The following is a 14,080-nucleotide window of genomic DNA, read 5'->3' on the forward strand; positions in this document are numbered from 1 at the left end:
GAATGACAAATCCTTGGACTTGGATTACAAAACTGAGATTACCAAGAGGGAAAAATCTAGGGGAGACTAAAAAGGAGAGCTCCAAGTAACATAAGGAGAATAGTGGAGAATCTTTGGTATTTTGGTGGTAGTGAGAGGTGCAGTAATTTGTATATCAAAACCAAAAATACTATGATAACCATAAATTTTAAATTTTAATCACTGTCATTGTCCTCCCATTGTTTATCGATTTTCTTGAGTGAGCCCAGTAATGTCTCCATTGTGAGACTTGTTAATGTGTGCGTGTGTGTGTGTGTGTGTGTGTGTGTGTGTGTGTGTGTGTGTTTCTTTTTGGGTCACACCCAGCGATGCACAGGGATTACTCCTGGTTCATGCACTCAGGAATTACTCCTGGTGGTGCTCGGGGGACCATATGGGATGCTGGGAATTGAACCTAGGTTGGCTGTGTATGAGGCAAATGCCCTACTCACTGTGCTATTGCTCTAGCCCCTAATGTGTTTTTGTGGTACATCAAATATGTCATGGGTAGCTTGCCAGGCTTTGCCTTGCAGGCGAGATGCCTTTGGTAGCTTGCCGGGCTCTCCGAGAGGGGTGGAGAAATTGAACCTGGGTCGAACGATTGACCATGTGCAAGGCAAACGCCCTACCTGCTGTGCTATCACTCCAGACCAAATTTTAATAAAAATTAAAAAATTTTTACTACTTTTTAATAAGACCGAACTCTAGAAGAATAACATACTGGAAAGTGTTAGGAAAAATGAAAAACCAGGAGCTCAGTTTGAGAAATTAAACAAGAAGTACTTACTAACCATACAGAAGAAAAAGTCCAATTGGATGCTGAATATGATTAGACTTTTAAGTTTTAGGTAGAAGTCAGTGTTGGAAGCATAAATTTGGTAATACTGGAATGTTCAGTGTACTTACAATGCTTTGATCATATCAAATCTTAGTACCACCACGTAAGAACTGTGATAGCAAACAAAACATTCACATCACACAGAAGTCAAAAAACTCTGAAAGGAAACTAGGCCAAGGAGATAACTCAAATGCTCAGCATGGTTTATATGTGCAATGTCCGAGTTTGATCCTAGCATTCATGCCCGGTGCGGTATAGTCTTGAGGGCGCCCTGAGAACCACCAGCCCAAGTAAGGCTAAGCTGGAGTAGCTCTGGGCCCTGTCAGCTATGTCCCAATTAAAAAAAAAAAGGGCAGAAAACTCGCCTTGTTTGTCACCAACCAGGTTCAATCCCTGACGCCCAATATGGTCTCCTGAGCTCTTACAGGAATGAGCCCTGAGTACAGAGCCAGGAGTAAGTCCTAAGCACCACCAGCAGTGATTCAAAAAAATCCAAAACCGGAAGCCTTAAGCATAAGAGAAAGAACACATGGAGAGTGCGGGATCCCGGAGGAAAAAAAAAAAAGAAAAAACAGGTTCCAAAAAGAGCCAAGTTCACCCGCAAGTTCCAGATGGAGTAGGCGCCGCATCTCGCCTCCCCCAGATGGAACCCCGGTGACCAGAAGCCTCTACAAACACAGCTCGAGTATGCGGGAATGAGGACTTTTTCTCAAATCTGCCGAACTACACCTCCCAGGTAACCTCTGATTCCGGAAGTCATGCCCACAGCCCGCCCCCCAGCGCCATCTTTGAAGCCTTAAGCATAAGAGAAAGAACACATGGAGAGTGCGGGATCCCGGAGGAAAAAAAAAAAGAAAAAACAGGTTCCAAAAAGAGCCAAGTTCACCCGCAAGTTCCAGATGGAGTAGGCGCCGCATCTCGCCTCCCCCAGATGGAACCCCGGTGACCAGAAGCCTCTACAAACACAGCTCGAGTATGCGGGAACGAGGACTTTTTCTCAAAACCGCGCGGCCGCTTACGCGGCCGCGCGACATCTCTCTATATACAAAGTGATCAATGAGAAGTAAACCACCCAATCTTTCTCCCTGAAAGTCAGAGTTAAGTTTGGAGCACGGCCACAGCCCCAGAAACACAAGGACTTAATGCAGAACCCAGCAGCTTAGAGCAGAAAAGTGAAAGGACTATGCGTTAATCCAGGCCATCAAGTCTGCCGGAGGGGAAAGGGTGTTGCCCCATTCGCCCTCTCTTCTCTGGAAAGAAGGATGGCGGCCGCATGGGAGCCTTGTGGACAGCAGGTATGAGCCGGGGGTGTGGGGGCGACTAAAACCTCATGGGAAGGGGGGCGTTCCGGTCCGTCCTTCACGCCCTACCGAGGTCACCAGTTGCCCCCCACGAGCGGCTCTCCAGCACGGCCACAGCCCCAGAAGCACAAGGGCTTAATGCAGAACCCAGCAGCTTGGAGCAGAAAAGTGAAAGGACTATGCGTTAATCCAGGCAATCATTTCTGCCCAGAGGGGAAAGGGTGTTGCTCCCTTCCGCCCTCCTCCCTCTGGAAAGAAAGATGGCGGCCACATGGGAGCCTTGTGGACAGCAGGTATGAGCCGGGGGTGTGGGGGCGACTAAAACCTCATGGGAAGGGGGGCGTTCCGGTCCGTCCTTCACGCCCTACCGAGGTCACCAGTCACCCCCCACGAGCGGCTCTCCAGCACAGCCACGGCCCCAGAAGCACAAGGACTTAATGCAGAACCCAGCAGCTTGGAGCAGAAAAGTGAACGGACTATGCATTGACCCAGGCCATCAAGTCTGCCGGAGGGGAAAGGGTGTTGCCCCATTCGCCCTCTCCTCTCTGGAAAGAAAGATGGCGGCCACATGGGAGCCTTGTGGACAGCAGGTATGAGCCGGGGGTGTGGGGGCGACTAAAACCTCATGGGAAGGGGGGCGTTCCGGTCCGTCCTTCACGCCCTACCGAGGTCACCAGTTGCCCCCCACGAGCGGCTCTCCAGCACGGCCACAGCCCCAGAAGCACAAGGGCTTAATGCAGAACCCAGCAGCTTGGAGCAGAAAAGTGAAAGGACTATGCGTTAATCCAGGCAATCATTTCTGCCCAGAGGGGAAAGGGTGTTGCTCCCTTCCGCCCTCCTCCCTCTGGAAAGAAAGACGGCGGCCACATGGGAGCCTTGTGGACAGCAGGTATGAGCCGGGGGTGTGGGGGCGACTAAAACTTCATGGGAAGGGGGGCGTTCCGGTCCGTCCTTCACGCCCTACCGAGGTCACCAGTTGCCCCCCACGAGCGGCTCTCCAGCACAGCCACGGCCCCAGAAGCACAAGGACTTAATGCAGAACCCAGCAGCTTGGAGCAGAAAAGTGAACGGACTATGCATTGATCCAGGCCATCAAGTCTGCCGGAGGGGAAAGGGTGTTGCCCCATTCGCCCTCTCCTCTCTGGAAAGAAAGATGGCAGCCACATGGGAGCCTTGTGGACAGCAGGTATGAGCCGGGAGTGTGGGGGCGACTAAAACCTCATGGGTCGGGGGGCGTTCCGGTCCGTCCTTCACGCCCTACCGAGGTCACCAGTTGCCCCCCACGAGCGGCTCTCCAGCACGGCCATGGCCCCAGAAGCACAAGGACTTAATGCAGAACCCAGCAGCTTGGAGCAGAAAAGTGAATGGACTATGCGTTGATCCAGCCCATCAAGTCTGCCGGAGGGGAAAGGGTGTTGCCCCATTCGCCCTCTCCTCTCTGGAAAGAAAGATGGCGGCCACATGGGAGCCTTGTGGACAGCAGGTATGAGCCGGGAGTGTGGGGGCGACTAAAACCTCATGGGAAGGGGGGCGTTTCGCTCCGCCCTTCACGCCCTACCGAGGCCACCAGTTGCCCCCCACGAGCGGCTCTCCAGCACGGCCACGACTCCAGAACACAGAAACCAATTTCTTAACTATCTGACTTTCAGTAGAAATACTTCCAGGGTCAATAAGTAAAATAGCAGAAATCCAAAACCAACATTTAATTCTTGAACCCAGCTGGAGAAAGCAAATCACTTCACAATGCTTTTTCAGCATGTCTGATTTGGGGGGGGGGGGGTAAACTCTAAATAATAGTGGTGAATCTTTTATTGAAACAATCTAATCAAAGCGGATAGAGTGTTAACTAGAATTCATCTGCCTCACGAGCGCATAGGGACGGGGAGGGGTGGGGGGTGGGGTTTTATTGGGGTTCTTCGTGGGAAAAAATAAGTATTGGTAAAGGGAAATGTGTTTGATATTTGCATGACTGAGACATAAACCTGAAAGCTTTGTAACCTTTCCCACAGTGATTCAATAAATAAATAAAAAAAAAAAAAAAAAAAAAAATCCAAAACCATCATCACCACAACAAAATGGAAAAAACAAACAAAACCCACCAAAATTAAGGAAACATTATTAAGACATCTATTTTTCTGTGGCTCTCTTGAAGGCAATATGTAGCACTTTAAAACATAGTCTCTCAGATATATATGAACACATGCAAATACTTTATATACTTTCAACAAAATTCAATAAAAATATAATATAGACTTTACTGCATATTCTTTTTTCTACACTCTTTCTCCATTTAACAGTAAAATTTAAGTATGGTTGGCATCTAAAACCACAGTCCCATAATAGGTGGCTGTCCCTAAGGAGAAAATGTAAAATGAGAAAAAAGAAATTTTGCTAAAATGAATCCAATTTGTTTATTATTATTAGTGTAACCCATAAAGTTTTTGATATAAAGAACATAAGAAAAGCAGAAACTACAACATGGCAAAAGATGACTGGAGAGTGCTAAAATTTCCTGCAGATCCTATTTTAGAAAACAAAAATCTACAATTAGTAAAGCTTTTATTCTTCCCTCAAGTAAATCAATCATGATAACAACAACAACAACAACACGCTGAGAAATGTCTAAAGCATACTCACACAGCTCTGGGTTCAGAAAAGACATCAGTATGAATGTGCATCATTAGGTCACCACCAGCAGCATATTCCATAACAAAGCAAACATGCTCTTTGGTTTGGAAACATGCAAAAAGGTTCACCAAAAAGGGATGCCTTACACTATTCACAGTTTCAAAAATCCTTTTTTCACACATCAGGCTATAAGAGAAAACATTTAATTTTTCATAATTATTGTAACTTCAAAACCACAAAGTATGTCTTAGTTTTTCTACTAACACTTTAACAATTTGGTTTGATATAAACATGTACATCTATGTCTTGAACTGAAATATATTAATGTGGCATAAAGTAGTACATACAGTATCAAAATGTAAACTATGTTCTAAGTCAAGGATATTTAAAAATATATTGAAGAACAAAATATATGGTCAGATTTACAAATAATTATAGAGTTTACATAGATAGTACCATAATATGACAAATATAAATCTACCTTAGAGATGATAAAAAAGGCTTAAGTAGCTAAGTAGGGGTGAACTGTAAAAATTTATCATGAACTGATCAAAGAGTTTAGCAATGTAAAACATAATTTTAAGAATATGAATCTTGCTACAAATTATAAATTACAGTTTTAAAATGTTCCATAATATATTTAGTTGAGGTAAAGTTATACTGCATAAAATTTTAGTGTAGACGGGAAAGAAGCTACATTAAGAGTTCTACAACATGTTTCTAAGGAAGCTTCTTAATATAATGTAAGGTACTTTAAAAATCCTACAGTAATTACTGAGTTTCTTCTATAAAACATTACAAACTGCTACAAAAAAAAGTGGCCAAAATGATTTGGAACATTAATTTTGACAAAATTAGCAAAATTACAATACTCTTTCTTTCCCTGAAAATAACTGAAAATTAACCTCACTTAAAACTAAAAGTAGAAGAAAAACAGTTCAAATAAAACTGGGATTATTGAGGCTGAAGCAACAGCACAGTGGGTAGGGCATTTGCCTTGCATGCGGCCGACCCAGGCTCGATTCCCAGCATCCCATATGGTTCCCTGAGCATTGCCAGGAGTAATTCCTGAGTGCATGAGCCAGGAGTGACCCCCGTGCATCTCCGGGTGTGACCCCAAAACCAAAAAAAAAAAAAGAAAAAAAAAAGAAAAAACCCTGGGATTTATTTTCTAGCACCTAATCAAAATAAAGATATCTATATATTTTATTTACATTTAGATTATAAAGGCCCTCCCGTTGATTATCAATTTGCTCGAGCAGGCCCAGTAACGTCTCCATTGGAGACTTTGTTGTTACTGTGTCTGGCATATCGAATACGTCACGGGGAGCTTGCCAGGCTCTTTGAGGAGAGAACAAAAATAGACACTAATGCTTAAAAGCATTAATAAAATTAAATTCCGAAATTAGAAAACTTAAAGAGTTTTGTTAGTTTTTAAAATGCCAAACTCAAATCCTGGTGTTAAAGGTAGACAATCTCATTTTTCTTTTCTTTTGGGTTCTTTAAAAAGGAGTTAACTTCAAAACTGTAATCGTAATTTTTTTGTTTGTTTTTGTTTTTTTGGGCCACACCCACCTGTGTCCAGGGCTTACTTCTGGCTCTGTGCTCAGAAGTCACTCCTGGTGGTGCTCAGGGGACCATATGGAATGCCAGGGATCGAAACCAGGTCTGCTGCATGCAAGGCAAGCAAGGCAACCATGATCCTATCTCTCCAGTCCCAGAAAATGTAGTTTTAAAGATAAAATAGTTGGCTACCCATATTACATTGTGGTAATTTAGGAACAAAAAAATTCTGAAAATAAGAATATAGATGTTGTGGAGAAGGAGCATGAATTCTATTCTATTTATTTTTTGCTCTTTGGGTCACACCCGGCGATGCACAGGAGTTACTCTTGGTTCAAGCATTCAGAAATTACTACTGATAGTGCAGCGGGGACCATATGGGATGCTGGGAATCGAACCTGCAAACGCCCTACCCGCTGTGCTATTGCTCCAGACCCCAAGCACAAATTTTAAATGCTAAACCAACATGAAATTTTTTAGATAAAGTGAAACTTGTTTTTTTTTTTTTTTTTTTTGTGCAGGTGGAGGGGGTAGTGTCACACCAAGCTATGCTCAAGATCTGCACTCAGGAATTACTCCTGATGTGCTTGGGGACCTTATGGGATGCAGGGGACTGAACCAAGGTCTGTCATATGCAAGGTAAGCGCCCTACCCTCTTTACTATTGATCTAGCACTTCAGTGAAACTCTTAAGATCTATCCTAAAACAGGAACTTCCTGTTTAAGGAAAAAAGACAATTCAGAATATCCTTTACAACACTTAATATAATTCATTAAGGCAAGTATTGACATAAAACATATTTAAAAGCTGTGGATTAGACTAGGCTCAAAGATGTTTACTGAATTGTCTTTGGGTTAAATCTTTAACTAAAAAGAAGCAATCAGGACTAGAGAAGACAGACTTCCCACTCCTAGTCCTAGGTTTTTTCACCCTACAATCCTGTTCTCCACTAACTAATGATTTATGGAAATTAATACTTCTAAATATCATACAGAAGCCTCTGATTATATAATTTTCTTGTCTAAACATTTTATCAAGACAGTCTTTTCAAAGTTATTTTTTCTTTTTTCTGTGATTCTGGGCCAATACCCAGCTGCACTCAGGGGTTACCCCCACTCAGTGCTCAGGGATCACTCCTGATGGTGCTGAGATGAGGATGGAGGGGGACATGCAAAGCATGTACACTACTCTTTTGAGCCATCTCTTTGGGCCTCAAAGTATATATTCTAATCTCATTCAAATATTATTCCTAAAGTCCTTGCCTCTCACCTCCCTCCCCACTGCAACTTATTTTGGGGCTACATCTGGCAGTGCTCAGGACTTATTCTCTTACTCAGGGGGAACTCGAGGCGGTGCTCAGGAGACCATATGGGCTGCTCTGGATTAAACCCCAGTTGGTGCGGCCAGATGGAATGGGGGGTGGGGGGTGGAACCGGCATGTCCTTCTTGCTCTGCCGAGACCTCAAGTTGACCCCCATGAACAGCTATCCGGCACGGCCATGGCCCCAGAGGCACACAAAACAATTTCGGAACTATTCGGCTTTTGGCAGAAATCCCTCCAGATTTAATTAGTAAAATATGAGAAATCCAAAATTGTGCGAGTGCAGTAGTGGCCATGCGACATCATATGGTCTTCATAACCAGTAATAGAAAACAAATTATTTCATGATACCTTTTCAGCAGGTTTGACTGTTGGGGGAAAATTCCAAATAACAATGGTACATCTTTTGTCGAAATAATTAATGCAATCAAAGTAGAGAGAGAGAGAGAGTTAAGTGGAAATCATCTGCCTCACAGGCACGGGGAGGGATGGCATGGGAGGTGTATTGGGGGTTTTGGTGGTGGAAAATACGCACGGGTGAAGGGATGGGTGTTTGATCATTGTATGACTGAGACTTAAACCTGAAAGCTTTGTAACTGCTCTCATGGTGATTCAATAAAATAAATAAACAAACAAACAAACCCCAGTTGGTTTCTTGCAAGGAAAGTGTTCTAACTGCTGTATAATCTCACCAGTCCCTTGAGGGGCATTTTAAAAAAGCCCAGTATGTGAGCCAGTTCAATAGATTATCTGTAAATGACAGTTTATTATTTCCATTAGATGAAATGGAACATAGACTCATACAACCACTGACAGGAAAAAACAAAGTTACTAGTCCACATAAATACTTTCAACACCTTAAAGTGAAAAAAAAAATTAAGGACTTCACTATCTTTCCCTATTTGCTAGTAAAATGTCGTAAGAGGGGAGATACAGTTTCTTCATAAATTACTATAAAGACAAAGTTTTGCCATTGCAATAGACACATTAATTTTATATTAACTTCTACCTTTTAAAAAACTGACCTGTCTACTTCATCCCGAGCTACAATATCTCCTTTCTTTAAGGCTTTGATAGCAAACATCTCATTTGTATGTTTATATTCAGCTAAAAGCACCTGAAATGAGATTAAAATAATTATTTCCTATCTGAGTTATTAGTTTCATAAATATTATACAAAAATGTAAAATAGTACCTTTCCAAAATGTCCTCTACCCAAGACAGCACAACATCTGAAGTCTTGTAGATTAAACTGAAACATCTGTTGAGACCTGAATTCAGTAATTTCAATTAAAAATATGCAAAAGTATGGAACCTGACATAGAACAGTCAATCTATGTACATATTCTTTACCTTCTCTCCTCAAGTTCTCGAATTTGAGGATATTTTAGGTTTGACTGAGGAATATCAGACTCATATTCAGACTGGGATTTTGGACGTCTACTATTTCTGTCATTCTCAATATCAAAAACAGTTTCTAAATCCTGTAAAATAGTAAATACTTATTATTAATTTTATATTACACTTAGCTATAATATATTGAAAAATCTAACACATTTTCAAAGGCCAGAGCGATAGTACAGCAGGTATGATACTTGCCTTGTGCAAGGCTAAACTGGTTAGATCCCTGAGCACTACCAGGAGTGATCTTTGAGCACAGAGACAGAAGTAAACCCTGAGCATAGTTGGGTGTGGCCCCTAAACAAATAAACACCTTGACTTTCAGCTTACTCCTGTTTCTGCACTCATGGATCACTTTTGGCAAGCTAGGGGAGTCATAGGAGTTGCTGGGGATCAAACTCAGGTCAGCTGCATGCAAGGCAAGTGTTCACCTGCTTTACTATTGCTCTGGCCCCTTATGCAGAGACAATATTAACCTAGTTAGAAAATGAAGAATGTTTTAAACATTCACCTAGTATCAACCATGCTCCTTCTAGCTTAAGCAGACTACTCCATCTCATCTGGTTCATGAGCATGAGAGTCTAGTTAATGACAAAGGCATGCTAACAGTAAGTAGTTGGTCCTCTCCTGTTAACTTGCTCTATAATATCTGAGTAAAGTAAGATTTATTCTAAGAAACACAAATACACAGTTCACATAAATAATTTCTAATAAACTAAAATGTCCATCTCATTTATTATAATTCTTTCAGTGGTAATTCATTTGGTGAATAGGGATGACATAAGATTTCAAATGCCTTACCTGCCCCGGCAAATCCAAGCCTCTCAATTCAGTAGATTCATCTATTTCTCCAAGAGAAGAATCACGTGGAGGAGCAGGAGGAGGTTCAGGTTCAAGATCAAAATCTAATTTGGTTACTGTAGAATCACTTATAGAAGATAAATTCACAAAATAGGTAATTAAAAGTATATAAATGGTTTTAAAACAGAAATAATTTTGTGACTTGTGAGTAGACAGAATACTAATTTAAGAATATGATATGCAAAAAAAAAAGACTTTTAATGGGCCAACTGTAATCAATTTGTATGAATGTCACAATAACTTTTAAAAAAGCAAAAATAAAAAATCTAAAATACCTTGCTGGAGGTGCTAGCTCAGGGATGCGTACATCAACGACTGGCACAGTAGCAGGCACAGGAGTTTGAGGGCTGAATGTGCCAGAATGATTTACTGTAGGAATAGCTCTTCTCACTAACCTCCCCCAAGTGGCAATATTAATATTCATTTGAGGAGCTCTGAGAAATGTTTTGCCTGTGGTTGTAAATAAAGAAAACAGAACAAGAAATTTTTTATATCATAAAATGCCATAATTAAAAAATTTGTTTAAAAAACATTCATATTCATCAGTTTTTAATTTATGAATATAAGTAAAACTTGTCAGTTAAAAATAGTTTTAATAACAATTTAAGACTAGAGCAAAGAGCAAAAGGAAGTTTTGAAAATAAAACAGGAATTTGTTTACTTATATATAGCAAAGATGGGTGGTTAAGGCTTAAAAATTCATACTTTTTATAGACTAATACCTATAAAAGAACCAATAAGATGTGATTTCTTTATAATTACCTTGTTGTTTTGAGAAAATTTTCTTTTGTCTTTGGAGTTTTGGTCTTCTTTCAATAACTGGATTGAAAAAGGTAACCTACAAAGAAGATTCAAGTTAGCAGTATTACAGCACTGAATTTATGCCTCACTAAACTTTAAGGCTGTGAAATCTTATATAAATACTGAGGAAAGTTTAGTTTAATATTCTCATTTTCTGGATAAGAAACAGACTTCAAGAAGATAAATGATTTTTCTTTAGGTAATATACCTATACTACTTCAGTGTTGAGCTAAGAATTCAAGTTGTACATTATTTAGTGTAAGACTTTCTTCTCTATTATATGGCTTAAAAACACAAATTCAATAGTAGTTATTCACATTTAATAATACATCTTTATTACCTCTGCAAATAAAGTACCCTGTGGTTCCAAATAGAGACACATGCCATGCCGTTGGTTGTCTAAGAAATCTTCTAACCTCAGAAATTTTACAGCACACAGAGATCGCCAATCACGCCAATAAACTGAAATTTCCAGTTCACGTGACTAATTAAAAAAAAACAACAAAAACAAAAACAGAGAAGACATCATTGGACACACATTTAAATGTAACAAAAAATATAAAATACAAATACAAAAAAACAGATAACACATACAATGGTGACACTTTTTTTTTTTTGGTCACACTATTTTAAAGAACAATTTGTACTGATTCTCGATGATATGTCAACAAATTTATACATCTGAACTCAAAGGAAGAAATTTATATTCTGATGGCCTTAAACTAAGATATTCCGTATATGTACAAGAAGACATAACTGGGAACAACCATTCATTCTGGGGGATGAAAGATCCCCAGATACACTGCCCATTTTATAATTTTAATCTTTCTATTTTTTTTCATTCCACTCGGTATCATTTGCTGCTCTATTGGTAAAAGACCTTTTATTTCTTTGATCCAAAGTTAAGCCAGAGGAGGATATGCAGATACCATTTAATCTGCACTTACCGTGTGTTGCACATTGTGCTAAAATCTTTTAAGAACATTAGATCACTCAATCTTCAAAAGAATATGACCATCTGATAATAGGACTGGTTATCGCAGTGTAGGTAGAAAGAAAATGGGAAACTCATAATAAACCTTACACAGAAAGATGATCATTTATTAACAACATTAAAAAAAAAACTAGCTAAAACTGGCATGTCCAAAACCAGGAATATTTATACCGCTCATAAGCAGAGAGGGGACTACTCTGTGATGACTAAAAATAATGGTTATATGGAAAAAAAAATATTGGGGGAATCCAGCAGTGCATGGAGCTCATTCCTGGTTCTGTATCTGGGATCACTCTTGGCTGGCTTGGGGACTATATGGGGTCCAGGGAACTGAACCTGGGTTGGCCAAGTACAAGGCAAGCACCTTACTCACCATCTCTTCAGCCCCATACTTGAAGTCTTAACAATGAATTTTTTATATTTATAGAACACAGTTTATAGTAGGGATCAAGCCATAAACTGACTTCGATGTATAAATTAGAATTCATGCACACTTTAATTATAAAGCAACTGACTTTTTTTTCTCTCCCTCAGGACTGTGTACACCATTTACAAAAGGAGATAAATGATTTTCCTCTGAGGTTCAGTGAAGTAACTATTTCTTTTATATAACAACTTTTAATTTATGAATTTATGCATCATATTATGTAAGCTCCAAGTATAATAATAAAAAATTATTCTGACTTTAAAAACTAGTTGGTACAAATGAATATAGGAAAACACTTATAGAAAGAGAATATAAAAATGGAAGTGTTTGTAGAGTGCAATTATTTTAAAATAAATGAATGGCATATAGAAGAAGTAGATATACGGCTATAATATACTACTGATGCTCAAAGTTTCAGTAATTTTGGAAAGTCACTTTGGAAATAAATAGAATGAATAAACTAGACACTAGTAATTTATTTTATTTTTTTTTGCTTTTTTGGGAACACACCCAGTGATGCACACGGGTTACTCCTGGCTCTGCACTCAGAAATTACTCCTAGCAGTGCTCAGGGGACGATATGGGATGCTGGGAATCAGCATCCTGAGGTTATATTCAAGGCTCTTTAGGAGAATGAGACCCAGCATTGTTACTGGTATTTGGCATATTGGGTACGCCACAGGGAGTTTGCCAGACTCTGCCATGTGGGCAGGCTACATTAGGTAGCCTGCCAGTTTGTCAAAGTAGGAATGAGATGTTATAATAAGATGTCGCGCGGCCGCAAATGCGGCCGTGCGGTTCCGGGAGCTGGTTTTTATAGTCTCAGAGTCTTGGCCGCTGATGGGATTACACGGCACCAGTGGGCCAGTTGGTGGGTGTGACCCCCGCCTACTGGAATTTGGAGGATCTGGGTGGAGGATGCTCGACTCCAATCCGAGTAGGCTTGGAGATCTCGGCCCCGGAACCCATGTGGCTTTGTCCCTCTGCCGGTACCTTCAGGTGTGCGGAGAGTGGTCTCAGCATGGTGGTGGCTGGTCCTGGAGGTCTTTGGCTGCCGGGGCCCTGGCCAGGGCGGGGAGGAAAGCTCAACCCGCTCCCCTCCAAGGGGCCCCGGTGAGGAATAGCCAGGCGCGGGGGCAGAAGACTGCACTCTTCTCCTCCGGGAGCTGGTTTTTATAGTCTCAGAGTCTTGGCCGTTGATGGGATTACACGGCGCCAGGGGGGCAGTTGGTGGGTGTGACCTCCTGCCCCCACGCCTCGCTATTCCTCGCCGGGGCCCCTTGGAGGGGAGCGGGTTGAGCTTTCCTCCCTGCCCTGGCCAGGGCTCCGGCAGCCGAAGACCTCCAGGACCAGCCACCACCATGCTGAGACCACTCTTCGCACACCTGAAGGTACCGGCAGAGGGACAAAGCCACGTGGGTTCCGGGGCCGAGATCTCCAAGCCTACTCGGATTGGAGTCGAGCATCCTCCACCCAGATCCTTAAACGACATAATTTTAAACTAAAGAGAGGTGGGCATTTCCTCACTCTCTTCCTCCTTAGTCTTAAAGAGGACTTGTTATGCATGGGTCAGGAAAATGGGCCTAGAAACTGGGGATGGAATACCACTGGCCTATGTCACAAAGCCTGAGGCTGGTCTTTCTGGAAGTTATTTCTCATTAACCCTGTATTATAACTCCAATCCTACTTTTACCCCTAACATACAGTGTAACTGGAAAAGTATAGTGAGATAACAATCTGAAAAATCAAGGTACTTCTCTGAACACTATAAAATTCTATTTCTTAATAAAAATAAAAAATAAACTAATAAAAGAATTAATAAAAATTAAACTGCAGGGGCCAGAGAAATAGTGTAGCAGTAAAGCACTTGCCTCATCTGCAGTTGACGTAGGTTCAATCCCAAACACCACAAATGGTTCCCTGAGCA

The 14,080-nt window shown here is 41.2% G+C and overlaps 1 protein-coding gene across 2 annotated transcripts in view; it reads right to left on the bottom strand.

The window, feature by feature from the left end:
• Positions 1-14,080, bottom strand: part of PKN2 (protein kinase N2) — a 120,429-nt gene that overhangs the window by 20,308 nt on the left and 86,041 nt on the right. Inside the window, exons 9-16 of one of the 2 annotated variants that reach the window (XM_056123175.1) lie at positions 11,073-11,216; positions 10,694-10,769; positions 10,207-10,381; positions 9,872-9,998; positions 9,023-9,153; positions 8,865-8,940; positions 8,695-8,786; positions 4,795-4,971 (exon numbers count right to left, since the gene is read on the bottom strand). In XM_056123175.1, the coding sequence (XP_055979150.1) occupies positions 4,795-4,971; positions 8,695-8,786; positions 8,865-8,940; positions 9,023-9,153; positions 9,872-9,998; positions 10,207-10,381; positions 10,694-10,769; positions 11,073-11,216 (998 nt within the window). The remainder of the gene's footprint in view (positions 1-4,794; positions 4,972-8,694; positions 8,787-8,864; positions 8,941-9,022; positions 9,154-9,871; positions 9,999-10,206; positions 10,382-10,693; positions 10,770-11,072; positions 11,217-14,080) is intronic. The other variant, XM_056123176.1, reaches the window with a different exon arrangement.

This window comes from Sorex fumeus, unplaced genomic scaffold (genome assembly GCF_029834395.1).
Source record: "Sorex fumeus unplaced genomic scaffold, SorFum_2.1 ptg000047l, whole genome shotgun sequence".
Classification (NCBI taxonomy): Eukaryota; Metazoa; Chordata; class Mammalia; order Eulipotyphla; family Soricidae; genus Sorex; species Sorex fumeus.